General features: G+C 35.4%; 2 protein-coding genes across 2 annotated transcripts; both read left to right on the forward strand.

Moving 5' to 3' along the window:
• Positions 1–678: 678 nt before the first annotated feature.
• On the forward strand, positions 679–3,609 carry LOC132046994 (cytochrome P450 85A1). The gene is made up of 9 exons (XM_059437857.1): positions 679–950; positions 1,044–1,365; positions 1,477–1,626; positions 1,707–1,952; positions 2,050–2,136; positions 2,355–2,433; positions 3,040–3,146; positions 3,237–3,361; positions 3,455–3,609. The coding sequence occupies exons 1-9, from the start codon at positions 760–762 to the stop codon at positions 3,540–3,542; spliced, it is 1,395 nt and encodes a 464-aa protein (XP_059293840.1). The 5' UTR covers positions 679–759; the 3' UTR covers positions 3,543–3,609.
• A 12,910-nt stretch (positions 3,610–16,519) lies between these two features.
• LOC132046998 (probable UDP-arabinopyranose mutase 1) lies at positions 16,520–19,068 on the forward strand. The gene is made up of 4 exons (XM_059437862.1): positions 16,520–16,828; positions 17,456–17,706; positions 18,231–18,399; positions 18,493–19,068. Exons 1-4 carry the CDS (start codon positions 16,523–16,525, stop codon positions 18,832–18,834), a joined length of 1,068 nt encoding a protein of 355 aa, XP_059293845.1. The 5' UTR covers positions 16,520–16,522; the 3' UTR covers positions 18,835–19,068.
• The last annotated feature ends 29 nt before the right edge of the window (positions 19,069–19,097 follow it).

A 19,097-nucleotide genomic window follows, 5' to 3' on the forward strand; every position in this document is an offset into this window, starting at 1 on the left:
TGTCCAAATACATCATTAACAGAAACTAATCAAATATATCCTTACCTTAATGTGTCCAAATTCATCCCATGGAATTGATTATTCAGATTTGTAACCTATACATATACAATTATGTGAGCCATTATGGTCATAACCGTTAGCTGATTTATTTCCTTTTACCTGAACGGTCATTTTCTATACTTATATATTTAGAGGTCTACCTTTGGTGAGATACACAGTAAAAAATATATCTTCTTCCTTTGTTTTTTTTTTCTTTTCTGATTTAGCCGTCCAGTACTTGAAAATTACTTGTCCGATTAATCAAGATTTTTATTGATTAAGTCTACTAAGAGGTAAAGCCTTTTTTATCAAGAAGTTCTTCATTTCCAGGCTTAACTCGATCTTTTCTTTTTCTTATTTTCCCTTTTGATGTTTGCTACTTGAAGTTCACTAGCCCTCCTAACTAATCAAAATTCGCGTCGGATAAGTCCAGCGAAGTAGATAAGCATTCCCTAGACTTCTGATTAAGTATTACACAGTTAAAATCCCGAGACATTTGATTAAGGATTGCGGAATGAACTAACCAACCCCGACCTTAGTGGTCCCTCTGCCCTTTTTAACTCCAAAACCCATCTCCTCCTAATCTATATAAACAGAGCACACGCTTGGCCAACTATTTAGACTTAAAGGTTTCTTGAAAACTAAAGGAAGTCCGCTCCATTTAGACTCTGTCTGTGAGGTGGTTGGAGCTTCTTGAGAACTAAGCTGCATCAAATATCAATGGCCTTCTTCTTAGTTGTTCTCGCTTTCTTTTTTGGGCTGTGCATCTTTAGTACTGCTTTATTGAGATGGAACCAAGTCAAGTATAACAACAAAAACTTGCCCCCTGGTACTATGGGTTGGCCACTTTTTGGTGAGACTACTGAGTTTCTTAAGCTTGGCCCTAGCTTTATGAAAAACCAAAGAGCCAGGTATAATTCTACCCCCTTTAATGCCTAAAATTGTCGTCCTAAGAATCAAATTTGAAAAATTAAATTTCTAATGATTGTTATTACTTGTAGCAGATTTGGGAGTTTTTTCAAATCACATATACTTGGGTGTCCAACAATAGTGTCAATGGATCCAGAGTTAAATAGATATGTACTTGTGAACGAGGCAAAAGGACTGGTCCCAGGATACCCACAGTCGATGCTAGACATTTTAGGAAAATGCAATATTGCAGCTGTCAATGGTTCGGCTCACAAGTACATGAGGGGTGCATTGTTATCTCTAATTAGCCCTACCATGATCAGAGACCAGCTTTTGCCTAAAATTGATGAGTTCATGAGATCCCACTTGAGCAATTGGGATAACAAAGTCATTGATATTCAAGAAAAAACCAATAAGGTCAGTCTAAGAAACAAAATAGTACTCCATCAAAAGTCTCTGTTTTTCCTCTGCTTTTGATCTAAGTTTTGCTAAAATGTTTTCTATTTTTTTTTTTTATATTTTCCCTAGATGGCATTTCTGTCATCATTGAAGCAAATTGCTGGGATTGAATCTAGCTCTTTAGCTCAAGAATTCATGCCTGAATTCTTCAAGCTTGTACTAGGCACTCTTTCACTGCCCATCAACCTCCCCAACACGAACTATCGTCGCGGATTTCAGGTAAATTTCCTGAAACTATCAGTTGTAATTTAACATGTTATACGCTTTCAGAGAGTATCTAATAAGAAGATATATTTCAGGCAAGGAAAATTATTGTGAGCCTACTGAGGACACTCATAGAAGAGAGAAGAGCTTCAAAGCAAATTCAACATGATATGCTTGGTTACTTGATGAATGAAGAAGCAAATAGATACAAATTAACAGATGATGAGATGATTGATTTAATCATAACCCTCTTGTACTCTGGATATGAAACTGTTTCCACCACTTCTATGATGGCTGTCAAATATCTTCACGATCATCCAAAAGTTCTTGAAGAACTCAGAGTAAGTCCAAGATCATAGACTTAATTACTACTAGTTGCTTAACTACATTGCTGTTTTAATTATTCTTATTTGATAACCTTGATTTGTAATTCTACAGAAAGAACACATGGCAATTAGAGAAAAGAAAAAACCTGAGGATCCTATTGATTACAACGATTACAAGGCAATGCGGTTCACACGAGCTGTAAGTGTCTATGCTATTTTGCTTTTTTTTTTTTTTTTGTACGCTGATCGTACAATACAATTTTACGGAATCCTTAAATTTGGCAACCTTCTATAACACGTTAAATAAAATTTTATTACATTGTCAGTAGTGTGTATGAGATAAATCCTAAATTTAGATGGAACAGTTTGTCAACTCAAAGGTCAATATATTGAATCTATATATTTTTGCTGGTACAGGTGATTTTAGAGACCTCCAGGTTAGCAACAATAGTAAATGGGGTTCTGAGAAAAACCACTCAAGATATGGAAATAAATGGTAAGTATTCTTGGGCAAAATCTCATGCATATTAAGTTTGAGTTTTATACATCCTCATTGTTTTTTCCTACTATCATGTCATCCAAAAAATACTTTAAATTAAATAAAATAGCTAATTTATTATAAAAAGTAAAAGTGACCTGATCGTATAAAATTCTCTTATGGTATATGGTATATATGACAATAAATATATATAATTTAAAATCGTTACTTATTTGTATGTTTTGAGTGATTGTTGAAATTATGGGCATCAGATGCAGGGACAATATTCTTCTCATTTAGATTCATTAAAATCTTTAAAATAATGTTTGGATGTATACTATATGATCATCTTTTGTGTTATGGACCCTATAATACCACGATCCACATGGCACACCTACTATTCCAGCCTATACAGTTTCCTTCCTGACCCATGTGTCGTCTCTAAACTTTTTGTGAAAAAAAAGTAGTATAATCCCTAATATTATTTCCTATCATCAAAATAATTCCAAAATTTGTTACTTTAAGCCTTTTTTTCTTCTAAATAGATGCTTTAAAAGTCTGTCTCGAAAAGAAATATATGTATAGTTGGTCTAATTATTATTTTCTTTATGTTTATTTTTTTAGGATACATCATTCCTAAAGGATGGAGAATATACGTATACACAAGGGAGGTGAATTATGATCCAAGGATTTATCCTGATCCATATACATTCAATCCATGGAGATGGCTGGTTAGTATTGTGTTTTTCAAAAAGAAACTATATACGCTTAAATTTGATTTTTAAATCGGAGTTAACTAATAATTATGCTGCTAATTACAGGGTAGGAACCTGGAGAACCAAAATTCGTTCTTGATATTTGGAGGTGGTACTAGACAATGTCCTGGAAAGGAACTTGGTGTAGCAGAAATATCTACATTCCTTCATTACTTCGTTACAAAGTACAGGTAACTAATAATATACATAACACATATACATAAAAAAATATTTTCTTACGTATCGATATGTTACTAAATGTAGTTGTGCTATGGTTTATGCAGATGGGAAGAAGTAGGAGGAGATAAACTGATGAAGTTTCCAAGAGTTGAAGCACCAAATGGACTACGTATTAGAGTTTCAACTTACTAACTACTAGTTCATGAGTGTACAGAGAAAAGAAAAAAATTCAAAAAAAAGAAAAAAAAAAGAAAGAGATTGTAGGATGCAAGTTAAGTGTAACCAGGGATGTACAACTTACTGTTCCCGCTAACATAATGACGAATTAATCACATTTTTTTGCGGCGATTATCAATATAATATCATTTAAGAATGAATAAAACGATATCATTTAAGAACCAATGTTTAACAGTGACAGCCCATTAGTTATTTAAGAACCAATGTTTAACAGTGACAGCCCATTAGACTAATGGGTTATTTTTGTAAAGCTATCTACGTTGGGTTGGAGTGTGGATCAGCCCCATGGATTCGAAGCCCATTAACACATTAGTTCTCATTGTGTAATTTTTTATGTGGACCACGTGTTACGAGACTAATATCAGTTAATGAAATTGCAATCAAAGGTTCAATTTCCACGCACTTTTGCAACTTTATAAACTCTTGGTTTTGTACGCCTTAAACATTACATTTCTCTTTCTTAAATCTGAATCCAAAGTTCTAACTTTCTAATAGGTAGAATTCTTCTGTATGATCCGTATCTTAAAAAGGCAAAAGAGCCATGTTTAAAAACTCAATTCAGAATTTCGAATCAGTGGATGTACAAAAATTTATACCTATTGTTTTTCTTATCTCAATTTATGTGATATTTTTTTTTTTAATCTGTCACAAAAAGAATAATACATTCCTATATTTAAAAATTAACTTTAAACATTCTTTTTCATTTGCGGCGCGATACTTGACGCAACTTTCAAGGGCGGAGGCATGTGACGCCAAGCGGTATCACCCGACACCGCTTGGCCGGAAATATTTTTTATTTATATATACATAAATAATCTGGCGAACCAAAACATATACTGGTCAATAAAAGTTCTTTCGTCCGCGCGCTGATTTAGGCCTTTAGTTTTACTATCGAGTTTGAGTGTTCGAATCTGGTCAACCCTAATGATTTTCTTTAAAAAAAAAATTAGCATTGTTTAGAAAATTTACTGAAGTCAGGTCTTTGATCATTTGACGCCTACCCATCATTTGACGCCTACCCAAAAATAAAGTTTCTAAACCATATAAACCAACATCCATCAAATTCATATTGCTACCAAAAATAAACTGTTGTCTTTCATGAGCTTATGAGTGGTTGTTTTATGACGTGTATAAAAAAATTATTTAGTTATATTTTCAATGAGTGTATTATAGATACGTTTAAAAAAATAGAAGCTCATCGATGAGAGTTGTAATTTTATACTTGAATTGTGTTTTTCTAAACTATGATGTCATTATAGTGATTTATAAGTTATTGTCTTTGTTGGGCTTCTGAGTAGTTATTTGGTGACTGGTAAAAAAAAATATTTAGTAAAATTTGTAATGAGTTTATTACGGATACGTTTCAAAAAATAGAAGCTCATCGAGAAGAGTTGTAGTTTAACACCTTAATTGTATTTTTCTAAATTACATTGTCGTTATAGTGACTTATTCATTTGTTCATTTCATAAGTGGCTCAAGGGAGAGACTAGTGAAGCCCTCGCTTTAGGCCCAAAAATTTGATGCTTCAATTTTTTTAATTAAATGTCAATTTCATGATTTGAGTTTTGCTTAAACAATATTGTAGTTTGTTGAAATATAAAAAAGTAAACAATAAAAAGAAAAACTGTCTACTTTTATTGTAAAAATATTTTTGAATTTTGTATTAGATTTACTCATATCTTCATATTAGTAAATAAATTTTATACAACAATATCCTACAAATTGTATTGCTAACGCATGGTTAACATCTTATTAACTTGAATTAATACTTACTAATATAAATGATAGCAATAATATTATTAAGCGAAATTAAAGACTTTATGTTGTTAAGATATACACTATAAACAAAAGTATGAAAAAACGTACATGACTCTTATTAAAAGTACCTTTTTTTTTAATTAAAATTCTTTAAATATCGACACTGCTTGCAAAAAATTCTGCGTACGCCACTGGAAACTTTAAACATTCAATTTAACCTAATAATTTTTTATAATTACATAAGTATCTATTAATTACATCTTTTACACCATAAGTTTCAAATTTAAGGAAAAAATTATATTCACATCCAAAACGCATCACATAAATTAAGATGGACGAATATATATATATATATATATATATAAATCACAAGGGTAAAAATTAATACATAAATAAATTATATGTTGAGTGAGAGAAAATAGAACTTGAATTTATTATCATCAAACTGTCCAAATTTATCCAAGTAGTGTCAAAGAGAACTTCTTTGGAGCCCAAGAATCATGTCATTTGACGTGCTTGAATATCTGCGGGTCAAATTCCATTTATTGCAGATCACTTTGAGTGATGAACTCCAATACTCTGAGAAAATCTCTTTTCAAATACAAAGTACTCCGTCCGTTCATTTGATCATTCAAAGATTTTATAAATAAATTTCACTTTTATCATTAATGCGTATTACGTTATAACCCCTTTTTTACCCATGCGTATTAATTACTCATCTCAAATCTTTTTTCAATTCCATTAAAACTATACACCAATTAATATGAATAGCATGGTAAATTATGCACTTTATTTATTATTTCTTAAGAAACGTGCAAAGTCCATACTGAATAAATAAAAGTGAACGAAGGGAGTAATTTGTTTTACAAATAAAAATCTATTGCAACTTAACGCCGCCTTTGATGACACACTTTCACATTGTTGGGCCTGAAAATCTAGCATGTTGCAACTTAGCGGTGCCTCTGGTAACACACTTTGGCAGAGCTCGATTTTACATCCATTTTTTTTAAAATTATTACTTTAGATTTGGCTTTGTCTTCCATGAATATTCCTCTTTTTCATGACAACAAACCAACTTTTTAAATTCCCTTTTGGAAACAAACGCACAGTATCAAGAGGGACTTGCAAATTGGATCATACTTCAAATGAGTAAATACAAAGAAGAATCACACAAAGTTAAAGTTATCACAACAGCCGATAACTACAAATCAAATAATTAAATTGTGTAAAACTTCTAATTTATTTTTTTCAATAACACATACGGTCTAATTTCATGGCTCATTGTTTTGACATTGTTTGTTCGATCTTCTCAATAATCAAAGTCGTTTCATTTTTGAAAACCTTTATTTTTTCCGTGTTCGCAAACCTTTATTTTTTCTGAATTAACTTCTTGTGTCACTATCCTTTGGAACCCACAAACTGTTACTTCAAAACAGTCTCAAATTTGAGAATCCATCTTTTATCACTTAGCATGAATAATAGTTGTATGATTAAGCCTTTTAATAAACCAAGGACCATGATTATTTTTAGGTCAGTCATTTAACCGAAAATTTAAAATCTGAACTTTGTTCTCGTCGTTGTAGCAATGATTATTTTTTTTATGCGGCACCAAGTTTCTCTGCCAAGAATTCTTTTTCTGTTTGCGTTTTTCGCAGCAATTCTCACAAATTTAATAAAATGTTTTATAAGAAAAACACAAAACAAAACAACAATACACCAATCCTGACGCCCCAAGATCATTTGCAACAATAATTTTTGTTTCGGTGTTTCAGTCTCCATTGCAGACAAACGACCATATAGTTATGCCATTATGATATTTTTTAATTTGGCATGAATAGAAAATCGCTATAAACATGTCAAATAATATGTTATTCCTACATCACACAAAGTATAGGTCATCTACCCTAACATTCATATCAAATGAATATCATCAAAACACAAAGAGCAGAAATTCAAAAAGGAGTAGAAAAGTAGAACTCTATTTTGTAGTCAATTTATAATGCCATTGCAGGCTTCAAATCTTTGACATAAATCACGGAAGCAATGGGTTTCTAGATCATGTCTTTATTTTCTATTGCACATCTACTTCAAAAACTTTTTGAGTAAAAAAAAAAAAAAAAAAAAAAAACTATGGTGAATTTCCGTGCCTCTGTTTTTGTTACCACTTTTTTCATGATATAATTAAAGACCACAGAAGAGGAACATACCTCTTATTTTCTTCTCTAAAATTTTGTAAAATCATCAGAATTCCTTGCTTTAGACAATGGAAGTCATATAGAAAAGGATTGCATCATATTCCATCACAGCAAGTCGCAAAATCAAAGACGGATGTCGCATCGGCATTGAAATCGCGTATTACAGTAGCAAATGAAAAAGTACCTAGTCCAGCCGAGAAATCTAGGGTGGAAGAGGTGGAAAATGTGCAGCAACATGAAGTACAACAATGTAGCAAAGGTATTCCAACAAGTAGTGGGAGCAAAACCCCTCAGGAGAGTGGAAGGAAGTCATGGGCTGATGAGGTTGAAGAAGTTCTAATTCCGGAGAAGAGAAGCTCAATTTGGGACAATTTTGACATCACGAAAGTCACAAATGTTGGATTTAAACTCGAATATGTGGCTCCAGATCTGGAAGGTGAATCCCCAATTACTAAAATTGAAATTAATGATATTAGCTCCGAAATTGAGTATTAGAAATCAACTGTAGTGTGCTATGTACTGGGTGCTCATCCCCCATTTGAAGTGATTAAGGGTTTCATTCAGCGCGTATGGGCTAAACATGGTCTGAATAAAATTACTATGTTGAAAAATGGGGTTGTCTTGATCAAATTTGACTCGGAAGAAGGAAAAAATGAGGTTCTACAAGGGGGAATATATCATTTTGATAATAAGCCGTTCATTGTCAAGGCTTGGAACCCTGCAATGGAGTTCACTAGAGAAGAACTTTATACAGTGCCAATTTGGATAAAATTTCCTGGATTAGATTTTAAATATTGGAGCCCTAAGGGCCTGAGTAAGTTAGGCAGCTTAGTGGGCAAACCTCTTATGGTTGATAAGAATACAGAGAAGAAAATTGGACTTAATTTTGCACGACTGTTGGTGGAAGTAGGAATGGATGCTCTACTTCCGGATACTATCTTTTTCAGAAGTGAAAAAGGGCTCATCATTGAGCAACCAGTCACATACGTTTGGAATCCCACACTATGCAAACTCTGTCACAAATATGGACATTCTGAAATTATTGTCGAAAGAAGAAGGGGCCTCAAACTAAACTAACTGAGGTACAAAAAGGGCAGCCACCAGTTTTATCTCAGCAGGGGAATTCAGTTAATGTGCAGGGAGCTGGAAATATTCAGGTAGAAATAGGAGATCAAGAAGTTGGGCAAAAGGTACAAACAAATGTGGTAACACAAGGGGGAGGTAAGCAACCCCAAAAAGAAAATCCAGCAAAGTAGGTGTTAAATCAGACTCATGCTCATGTTCCAACACAAGACGGGACTAGTAAGACTCCAATCAGCACTACACTAACTATTGAGTGCTCATGTTCCAACACAAGACAAGACTAGTAAGACTCCAATCAACACTACACTAACTATTGAGAAGAATAGGTCTCCAGCTAAAACTCAGCAAGCAATTGTAAATACTGGTTACTCCATTTAGAAAACGGGAGGGCTCAAAACAAGGTGCAACACATAGTTGAAGGGAGGAATACTTTTCAAATACCGAACAAGGTTGGGGATGTTCAAACCACAACTACGAAGGGACGGAACGGGGGAGGCCAGAAATACCTCCTGTGTAATACAGAATTCTTTGTTGGAATGTTAGGGGGCTAATGCCCCTAATAAGCAAAAGGAGGTTAAAAACTTTGCACAAGTGAAGAAGTTGGTTTAATTGGTTTGCTGGAAACAAAAGTGAAAATAAATAGAGTCAATAGGTGACTAGTAGACTGTTCGGGACAGGAGTTATGTTACCAACCTGAAATCTCAATATAATGGAAGGATTCTAATATTTGAAGCCGGATTATTACCTGGTGCCTATTACCATCAATCGCCCCCAAGTGGGCGACCAGAAGCGTGCTACATACCATCTCAAGTAATTTTTGACATCTCTTTTATATACGCTTTCAACACTAAGTAGAAGAAAGGAGAATGTTATGGGAGAGCTAGAGGTACACAGTGAATATTAATACCTCGTTCTGGCCCTAGGAGATTTCAATTCGGGCTTAAGAAAGAAGATAGGCTAGGTAGGAATCCGTCACTTGGGATGTGTTTCTCGAATTTTAATTATGTTGGACATACGTGGATTACTTGAAACGATGCAACAAGGTCGAAGTATACATGAATGATAAAGGAGATACCTGAGAATCTACTCCAAAATTGGACTGACTTTTATTAATAATAGTGGTTTGTCTCTATGCCTCGCTTGTAGAGCTTGCTATTTTACTCCCAGTGATTGTGATCATTGTCCTATGAAATCACTGTAGAAGAGAACAAGCCTACATCATGAAATCTTTTCATATCGTAATGTTCGTCAATCATCCATTATTCGCTATAAGGGAAAGTTGGATTTGAGTAAATTACTGAAGTACGATGACATTTTTAAAATAAGAAAAGGAATTGAAGTAGCTAAACATGTCTCAAGGATAATGCACAATTTTCTGTGAATATTAAGTTTAAGCAATAAATGGAAGTTGCTTCTTTGCACATAGCACAAAGTGTGCCACAAACAGACCCTTTTAAACGTGACTTTGCAACTGACGAGAAAGAGAAGTACCTGAAATTCAAGCAACTCTCTCATACTGCCGAACTATTTAAACAACAGCAGAGAAGGGGCTACACGGATTAGACTTGGAGATGAAAATACGAGATACTTCCAATTCGTTATCAAACACAAGAAATCAAACGAGCCACCACACAATCGAAGAGAATACGGTATGTAAGTAAATATGAACGGGGTGACGCTATCGCTAGGTTATTTGTCCAATACTACGAAGAGATGCTTGGTAGAAAAGGGATGAAAGGGTCAAAGCTTTTCCAGGTGTTTTTAAGGAACGGCCAAGATTATCCTCCTTTCAACAACAAGTTGAAATCATGTGCCTTTTACTAAAAAGATGTCAAAAAAGCTATATTCTCGATTGACCGTAACAAAAGTCCAGGACCAGATGGCTTTGGAAGTGGGTTCTTCAAAGATGCATGGAAGATTGTAAGCCTTCGTCTACTCGATGTCATATGGAATTCTTCGTGGAATGGGAAACTTTTGAAACGTATTAATAGCACAACTATTGCCTTGATTCCTAAACCTGAGGCCTTCAACTTGCAAGTCAATAGGGTCATGCATCATCCCGTCGCAATGTTATATATAAAAGCATTTCAAAATTGATTTGCCTTAGACTTAAAAAAGCTTTGACACATCTCAGAGTTTTTTGCAGAATCAGGCTGCATTTGTGCACGGAAGATCGATGATTTATAACATCCTAATTTGTCATGATATTCTTAGGCACTACAATAGAAAAACTTCTCCTAGGTGTCTAATGAAATTTGATATAAGAAAAGCATGGACATTACGGTGAGTTGGGAATTTGGTGGAAAAGGCTCTCATAGATACGTACTGTGAAGTTCACACAATTAGTTATGTCACACCCTAATTTCCGATGTATGAGCCGGGCACCCGACCCTTATTTAGGGTCGAGCGAACCCACCGACTCTCGTGATACCCATAACCATACTCTGTCCGGTAAAACATGACATAAGTACACAATGGAAATTTTTCCGAAAACAAACATGCCTTTCTACCTTATCAAATCAAATAAAATCTCCGCAATCATAACAAATCTGTAACATAAAGCGTAATGATACATCCGCTTACATCAAGCATAAAACCGACATCTTTTAATACACACACGACACCGTTCGCAAAGTCTCTAACATAATTCCGTATATCATAACATAAAGACTATGATCGGGCAACACTCAGAGGAAACGGAGCTCGCCAATCCAACTCGGACATCTTCTACTCATCCGTATATACCGCGCGGTACGAAACGCAGCCCCCTCGAAGGAGCGGGGTCGCACGGAATATGTACCGAGCATGTAAAGCATAGCGTAAAACGAGGTCATAACCGAAGTAAGGAGTATAGAAAGTAAGCATAATAACCGCAATAATAAAAGCGGTCATGGTATCCGAAACACAAATCGTACATCAGAGGTACAGAAGACAAATATAATAATCAGAATGCCCAAAATACTTACTCCTGAAATACGAATCATGCATATCAATGTCATGTATCATATCCGGCCCATAATGGGACTGAGTGACATAAGCGAATAATCATCATATACATACCGTAACACATCACAACATCATAACCTATCATACGAGACGACATTAACCGACGTGGGATTCACCTAAACCAATGTGGGATTCGCCTAAACCAATGTGGGATTCGCCTAAGGGTGTACCTACACTCACCCCCACTTCGGGGACTCGCCGTGCCCGCCGAGGTTCGCCCCACCATTGGGTTTGTCCCACCATTGGGTTTGCCCCACCACCGGCCCTAATACCAACCGATCATACCCGTATCACATATATATAACATATAACGTGTCACATCATACTTCGGAATACACATCATACTTCAGAATACACATCATACTTCAGAATACAAATCATACTTTATAATGCACATCATACTTCAGAATACACATCATACTTCAGAATACACATCATACTTCGTATCACATCATACTTCAGAATACACATCATACTTCGTATCACATCATACTTCAGAATATAGCATAGTGCGCACGATAACATACCGGCCCGGGACTCGGCAAAAGATATAACAACAAAACGCACGAGCAGAGTCGTGAGTAACCATATGCAGTTTAAAACATTTTCAAGACTGATTAGGATAATCAAAATAAACCATCATTTACAAACCAAGATAATAGTCAAATCAAGTTTCCTCCGAACGTCACTCGGGAACAGATCAAATAGAAGTTTAGAAATCATAGTTACGTATCAAAATCATATGCATGAAAATCCTCATTTCAGACTTAACAGGTAAGTAAGTAACCATACTCGGGGGTCAGAATGGTAGCCACATTAAGTTCTTTCAAAAATAGGTCGTCGAACCAAACATAGAAAAGTCCCGGGGGCCCACGGACAGGCATCAACCCAATCCGAGCCCACCCATGAAAATTAAAGTCATTATACGTTATAGGATCATTTGCGAACATATCAAAGCAATCCGGTTCTGTCTATGAAAGTTACGGACATTTTTAGACATAGGAGCCTTTAGAAACAAAACCGTTTATACAACATTTTAGATCCAATCATATCAAAGACATATAAACCATAGCTTGACCATATAAGGATGAAAACACCAAGAAGCAAATATGAATCATAAACATGTGCGGAACTTTAGAATGGAGTTACCCCAAGGCACAAATCATATCATACCTTAATCCCGTCTAAGACATGCCAAAAGAAGGAAAGAGTAAGCTTTGCATACCTCATTCGCTTCCTAAGCTAATCCAACTCAAGTCTCGGCTTCTCAAAATATACAACAACGTCATTAGACACCAAACATTAGCCATAGGCACCTCGGAATCCAATTCCAAGCTCGCACTTTATTTACAGAAATTTGGGCAGCATTTCCCCTATAAACTCAGCATCCCCGAGAATTCAACTCGGCCAATATTATCAACAACAATACCAACAACCATTCCAACAACATCAATAATGAATTCAAAACGCATTCTAACATTAGTAACTCTTTTCTATATAATTCGACGATATTTCATTTTCATTCAAATCAACCGCATACGATCAAACCAACATCAATATTCACACGTTCAAGTACTAATCCAAACCATTTAAACAAGATTCAAGAATGCTTCCAATAATCCACACAACATTCAAACAATCCAAACAATACACCATGGAACCCGAAACCTTCCCAACTCAACATGAACAACAATAACATATTTCTTTCTTCCAAAACTCATAAACTACATCAACAATCCACACGTTTACAACATCATCTTCATAAATACAAGAAATTACATCTAATTCGCATTAGCTTTCAAAATAGCCCACACATGATTGTAACTTCAATTTGAACCATTAAACTTTCATTTGCATCATAGAATCCACAACACAACAATCCAAACATGCTAAATAAGATTAGTTCTTCACTCCTACACTACACCACATATACACAGCCTAGCTCCCAACAATTACAACTTCAACTTGAACCATTCAATACCTTCATTCTCATCACATAATCCATGACAACAATAACCAAAATACTAGGTAAAATCAATTCGCCATAACCTACCAAAAACAGCCCCTATACGGCCAACATCAACATGCATAATTTTCATGATTTTCATCCATTTCCACATACCACAACATGTACATACATCTATGAAAACATGTAAACAAGATTAAACCTCACCTTCTCCACTTGTCTTCACTACTCGGCTAGGATCGTGAATTGCAAGAACGGATGTTTTGCTTGCTCCAACAACCCCTCCACGTTGTAGAGGACCTTCCAATTAGTAGAAAAGCTAGAAGAAAATAATTTTTTGATCACTATTCATGGTCTTCAATTTTTTCTTCACCATGGCCGAAAGTCTTCATGCTTTTTTTTTCTCCAAGCTTCTTGAATTCTCTTAAGGTGAGGATGAAGAATATGACTTAATTAGTCATCTTTTGCTACTTATATAAATCACACAAGTGTACCATGGCCCACACCCACACATGGCCACATATGGTCATTTTCATGAAATATTAAGTTTCCAAAATTTCACTTTTAACCCCAAATTTTTCTTAATATTTCCATCCAACAAAATTCATAAGCATCTTGTGCATTACACAAAATCAAAAAAAATAGCTTTGCCCATAATTCGTCGCAACCAACTTAACATATTCCAACGTACAAAGTACGGGATATAACAAGTTATGACTTGTGTTACTTCTCCAATGTATTCTGTCAAGGTGAATGGTGTAAGCCATGGGTATTTTGCTGGTAGATGAGGCCTAAGACAAGGAGACCCAATGTCACCCCTCCTATTTGTCTTAGTAATGGAGTATTTATCAAGAACTCTCAAATGTATGTGTGAATTGCCTGATTTCAAGTTCCATCCCATGTGTAAACAACAGAAACTTACTCATTAAATTTTCGCTGATGATTTGATGATTTTCTGCAAAGGAGATGAAGCATCTGTCTCAAGGGTTATGGAAGCACTGGGACATTTTAGCAGTGTCACTGAACTAAATGCAAATATGGACAAATCTAACCTCTTTATTGCAGGTGTGGATGATGCTACTAAGGAGAGGTTATTGCTTAGAACTGGTTTTGCAATTGGTACTTTGCCAATTAGATATCTAGGCCTCCCTCTGTCTTCTAAGAAATGGAACAAGATGGATTGTCATCAGCTTGTAGTAAGAATCACTAGTAGGATGAGGACTGGGTATGCTACTAAACTATCCTATGCAGGTAGATTGCAAATACTTACTACTGTACTGTTTTCTATACACAATTTTTTGGGGTCTGTCTTCATTCTCCCTCAAAGTGTTGTGAAGGAAGTGGATAAAATATGTAGGGAGTATCTCTGGGGTAAAACTGAGGATAAGCAGAAGATTTTTCTTGTAGCATGGGATAAGGTATGTTGTCCAAAGAAGGTTGATGGCTTGAATGTGAAGGGTTGTAAGAACTGGAACATCACATTGGAGTTAGGAAATTACTATGGCAAATCGTTCGGTGCGGCAGACTCTTTATGGGTGAAGTGGGTGCATGGTATTTATATAAAGACGGATGAAGACATTTGGGGTCACAAAGCACCAACTGACAGCAGCTGGTATTGGAGGAAACTGAATGGGATAAAGGAAAGTATGATCAATTGGTACACTCGGGGCAGATACAGGCTCACCCATGGTGGTAAATACTCTATTACTAGAAGCTACAACCAGATAATTGGACACCATAGGAGATGGAGTATCTCAGCATTAGTATGGCCTGCTGTTGCTCAACCGAAACACAGATTCATCTTATGGTTAGCGGTGCAGAGAAGGCTCTTGACTAAGGAGCGACTAGCTAGAATAAACATACCAGTGAATGATAGCACATGCTGTTTATGTGATAGTCGGCTGCCAGAAACTACAAAACATATATTTGCTGAGTGCAACTGGTTTAAACAAGTGAATTCAGATGTGTTGAAGTGGGCTAATGTGCAGATAGCAACTGGGGAAGTTAAACATGTATTGAAGAGGATCAAGGCAAAGCACTGGAATCCTTTCAAAAAAGAGATTGTGGCTGCTATTTGGAGTGTTGTCATATACCAGACTTGGAAGGCTAGGAATTGGAAACTTTTTAAACATATCACTGTACAAATAGACATAGTAGTATCGCAGATTAAAAAGGAAATTGTAGAGAGGCTAACCCTTATTCCAACTAGTAGGAGAGCCCATAGGTGTCAAAGATACATACAAGCACTATGTACATAGATTCTGATGTTTTTGTTTGAGGCCTTTCTCTCCTGTGCACTCTTCCTAGAAGGTGGTACTGGGAGTTGGGTGCTCTTTAGTTTGTATTTGTTTTGTTTGTTATGGTATTTTTGACAGTTTACCAAAAAAAAAAAAAAAAGATGGAAAAACTTAAGGAATTGTGTTAACGTAGGAAAGTAACGACCCAATGAATTTAGAAGAGTATGAAGGGTTGCTTGTGGTTAATGATTGCGAATGATTGCTTTTACGTGTAAATTTTTTATTTTTACTTCTTTTAAGTAGAATATGTAGCTTATTTAGAAGGGTATTTATGTAATTTAACTTTTTAATTTAGGGGTTCATGCTTTTAATATATATATATATATATATATATAACTATATATATATAACTAGTTAGCTGGTATAATGCGATATATATGCATTGGGGCCATTTTCCCAATAACGGCGGGGACGGGACGGGCATTGCACTGCAATCCTTTTGACAAAGTCTGTAACCATAATAACTCCCTTTTCCCACACCTCACACTTGTCACCACACTTTACTTTCATTTTCAATGTATAAAAGCTCTTCACCCTTTGCCTTAATTTCTCACTAAACTAAATAAATTGTTCCCATTGCTAAGCACACCAAAAAACAAAAAAAAGAACTTTACTTCAAGTCTGTCAAACATGGCTACTGTCCCTCTGAAAGATGAGTTAGACATAGTGATACCAACAATTAGAAACTTGGATTTTCTTGAGATGTGGAGGCCATTTTTTCAGCCATATCATCTTATTATTGTACAAGATGGTGACCCTTCAAAGACCATTAAGGTCCCTGATGGCTTTGATTATGAGCTCCACAATCGTAATGACATTAACAAAATTTTGGGACCAAGGGCTTCGTGCATTTCATTTAAGGACTCTGCCTGTCGTTGCTTTGGTTACATGGTCTCCAAGAAGAAATATATTTACACCATTGATGATGATTGCTTTGTGAGAGATCTCACTTCCCTTTTTCTTTGCATTTTTATTCTCTCTTCTTAATTATATATTATTCCCCTTGTTTATATGCTAAATAATATTAAGCGTTCAATAGTACTAATGCACGCATGTACAATCAAACCTCTCAATAACGACATAATTAGTGATCTCTGGAAATTTTTTACTACTATAGTGAAATGTTGTTATAGAGAACATATAATTATAACATAGCATGAAAAATCAATTCCAAAAAAACTCGACCATTATAGTGAAATGTTATTATAAAGGATAGTTGTTAATTGCCAAAAACATTTTCCACGGGACAATGACGACTTCCCTCACTTTTGAACGGAAGTTATTTTTGTCACAATTATATCAACTATTAGCATTATGTTAGCATTTAGATAGTATTATAAATATTTAATACTCAAATATTTAATCAGGACTCTATCTAGTTTGCTAATATTATTACCAATCTCTAATAATATTCTTTCTCTATAAAATATTTTTCACTCTCCAATCAACTCCGGTAAATGATTTCCATCATACCAAATATACTCACTCAGAACATCACATTTGATTAATGGCTAACACACACAGTATTTTGACTTGTTTTCTTATTTTTGCAAAAATGCATAGGTTGCAAAGGACCCAAGTGGGAAAGACATCAATGCATTGGAACAGCACATAAAGAACCTTCTTTGCCCAGCAACTCCCTATTTCTTCAACACTCTGTATGATCCCTTCAGAGATGGTGCTGATTTTGTGCGTGGATACCCTTTCAGCCTACGTGAGGGTGTGCCAACTGCAGTCTCTCATGGCCTCTGGCTCAACATCCCTGATTATGATGCACCTACTCAACTTGTCAAGCCCCTCGAGAGGAATACTAGGTCACTTTATATTACTTTTTTTTTTTAAATGAATTTTCATTTATATATACTGACAATATAAATGATTTTACAATACTATCCATTATCAAATCATGATTAATATTGTTAGTTAGCTTCTAAATAACTTAGAAGAAGTGGTGGATGGAGCTTTTATGCTATTCGACATGGAGCACAGGTATATCGGTGCAACCTCATAAAAAATCAAGAGATATTAGAGTTTGAAATTTGAACCCACAATTTCCAAATAACGAGTTCAATAAGGAGGGCTAAAAGTTGCCAAAAAAATAAGTCCAGGTTACTTAGTTCAAGTGTGTGACTGGCAATTTCACTATAGTTCAGGTGTTTTTCTATGCCTTATTTCAAGATTAAACTCATCAAGTTTAAATTTTGGATCCACCTCAGCTGGAAATTGTGGAGAAAAAGTATTCACGCTATCACCGTACTAAGGTTTTACATTTTTGTTTGATTTCTTTTGGCAAGTGACGAGCGTTAATGTTCAGTCTTTAACGTGGTTGGTTTGATAGGTATGTTGATATGGTGTTGACAATCCCAAAGGGAACCCTCTTCCCAATGTGTGGTATGAATTTGGCATTTGACCGTGACCTTATTGGTCCTGCTATGTACTTTGGACTCATGGGAGATGGTCAGCCTATTGGACGCTACGACGATATGTGGGCTGGTTGGTGCTGCAAGGTTCGTCACTTGTTATATCTTTTAAGTGATCGAATTGTGTGGATCGTCTTATATGTCAGTGCATAGAACTTAAAACACTTAACGAATTGGCAGGTTATATGTGATCACCTGGGATTGGGAATCAAGACTGGATTACCCTACATCTACCACAGCAAGGCTAGCAATCCATTTGTCAACTTGAAGAAAGAGTACAATGGGATATTCTGGCAAGAAGAGATCATTCCATTTTTCCAGCAGTTGAACCTGTCCAAAGAGTCTACTACTGTCCAGAAATGCTATGTGGAAATGGCCAAGCAGGTCAATGAAAAACTTGGAAAAATAGATCCTTATTTTGTGAAGCTTGCAGATGCAATGGTCACTTGGATTGAAGCTTGGGATGAGCTCAATCCTGCTTCTAAAGACTCTGCGAAAGCTCCCACTGCTGCAACCAAATAAATTATTTCATAGTTATTTGTGACTTTTTAGTCTACTTCCAGTACTTTATAGCTTTGGGTTTTATATAATTCTGTCATCTGTTTTCCTTTACATTTTTTTTTTTTTCAACTTGGAGTTGTAGGGGTAGTCTAAATTTGGAGTATCCGCGGAAGAAAAACTCCTTTAAATTCTTACAAACTGTAATAAGCCATAAGGTCTTCACTTTGATGCGAAGATCAGACGAAAATTTTAATTTACTTCTCTTTCCCACAAAACCTGTTAGA

The sequence above is a fragment of the Lycium ferocissimum genome, chromosome 2 (genome assembly GCF_029784015.1).
Source record: "Lycium ferocissimum isolate CSIRO_LF1 chromosome 2, AGI_CSIRO_Lferr_CH_V1, whole genome shotgun sequence".
In the NCBI taxonomy this organism is placed as follows: domain Eukaryota; kingdom Viridiplantae; phylum Streptophyta; class Magnoliopsida; order Solanales; family Solanaceae; genus Lycium; species Lycium ferocissimum.

Bases quoted from the DNA above. Each gene is read 5' to 3' on its own strand.
- LOC132046998 (XM_059437862.1), top strand. From the start codon at position 16,523: ATGGCTACTGTCCCTCTGAAAGATGAGTTAGACATAGTGATACCAACA. The intron at 17,707-18,230 runs GTCACTTTATAT...TTGGTTTGATAG, and splicing joins CCCCTCGAGAGGAATACTAG to GTATGTTGATATGGTGTTGA. The intron at 18,400-18,492 runs GTTCGTCACTTG...ACGAATTGGCAG, and splicing joins GGGCTGGTTGGTGCTGCAAG to GTTATATGTGATCACCTGGG.
- LOC132046994 (XM_059437857.1), top strand. From the start codon at position 760: ATGGCCTTCTTCTTAGTTGTTCTCGCTTTCTTTTTTGGGCTGTGCATC. The intron at 1,366-1,476 runs GTCAGTCTAAGA...TATTTTCCCTAG, and splicing joins TTCAAGAAAAAACCAATAAG to ATGGCATTTCTGTCATCATT. The intron at 3,147-3,236 runs GTTAGTATTGTG...TGCTAATTACAG, and splicing joins TCAATCCATGGAGATGGCTG to GGTAGGAACCTGGAGAACCA.